Source organism: Chaetura pelagica, unplaced genomic scaffold (genome assembly GCF_000747805.2).
Source record: "Chaetura pelagica isolate M959 unplaced genomic scaffold, ChaPel_1.0 scaffold159, whole genome shotgun sequence".
NCBI classification, from domain to species: Eukaryota; Metazoa; Chordata; class Aves; order Apodiformes; family Apodidae; genus Chaetura; species Chaetura pelagica.
The window spans coordinates 160,963-161,712 of NW_009954555.1; the positions used below are offsets into that span (position 1 = coordinate 160,963).

General features: G+C 65.1%; 1 protein-coding gene across 1 annotated transcript in view; it reads right to left on the minus strand.

The window, feature by feature from the left end:
- Window positions 1-515: 515 nt before the first annotated feature.
- Window positions 516-750, minus strand: part of FHAD1 (forkhead-associated (FHA) phosphopeptide binding domain 1) — a 21,547-nt gene continuing 21,312 nt past the window's right edge. The window contains 1 exon segment of the mRNA XM_010005224.1: window positions 516-650. Within this exon segment, the coding sequence (XP_010003526.1) occupies window positions 516-650 (135 nt within the window).

Here is a 750-nt window from a genome sequence, read left to right on the forward strand (position 1 = left end):
GGGGGGGCCCCCCTGAACACACACACACACACACACACACACACACACACACACACACACAGACAAATACACACAGGTTTTTTGGCATGAGCCTCGAGGTGTGAATCAGCCCCACGTGGCAACACCCACAGGCACCCACGGCCACCTTGACCCCCCCACCCAGGGCCACCCCCCTGCCCTGCAACCCTGGCAGCACATGCATGACACACGACATGGGGTACAGCTCCTGGGGTACAGCTGTCCCAGGGTGGGGGACACTAATCCAGGCACAGCTCCCCTGGTGGCAACAACCCCTGGGCAGGGGTCAGGGTGCTGCTGCCCCTCGGGGGGGGGTGGGGAGATGCTGGGGGGGGGCACGAACAACACCTAGAGACAGCAGAGCAGGGGGGAGCTGGGGCTGACCAGGCTCCTGTTCGGGGAGCCCCGGGCAGGGCTCCCACCCCACGTGGCACACACAGCATTCCCGGTATTCCCGGCCCCCGGGCACCGCGTTCCAGTCCTGCCCAGCCCGGTGGTCACTGCTTGAAGGTGGATTGCAGCTCCTTGAAGGCTGCCTTCCTCTGCTTCAGCTCCTCAGCCTGCTTCTTCTTCTCCTCCTGCTCTGCCTTGATCTCCTCCTCAAAGCGGCTGGATTCGTGGATGGCCTGAGCCTGCGGGTGGTGGCACAGCTGGCTGGGCCCCCCGGGACCTCCACCAAGCCCTGCTGCCCACTCCAACACCTCCACCTCCTGCCCAGCCTGGTATCTCCAC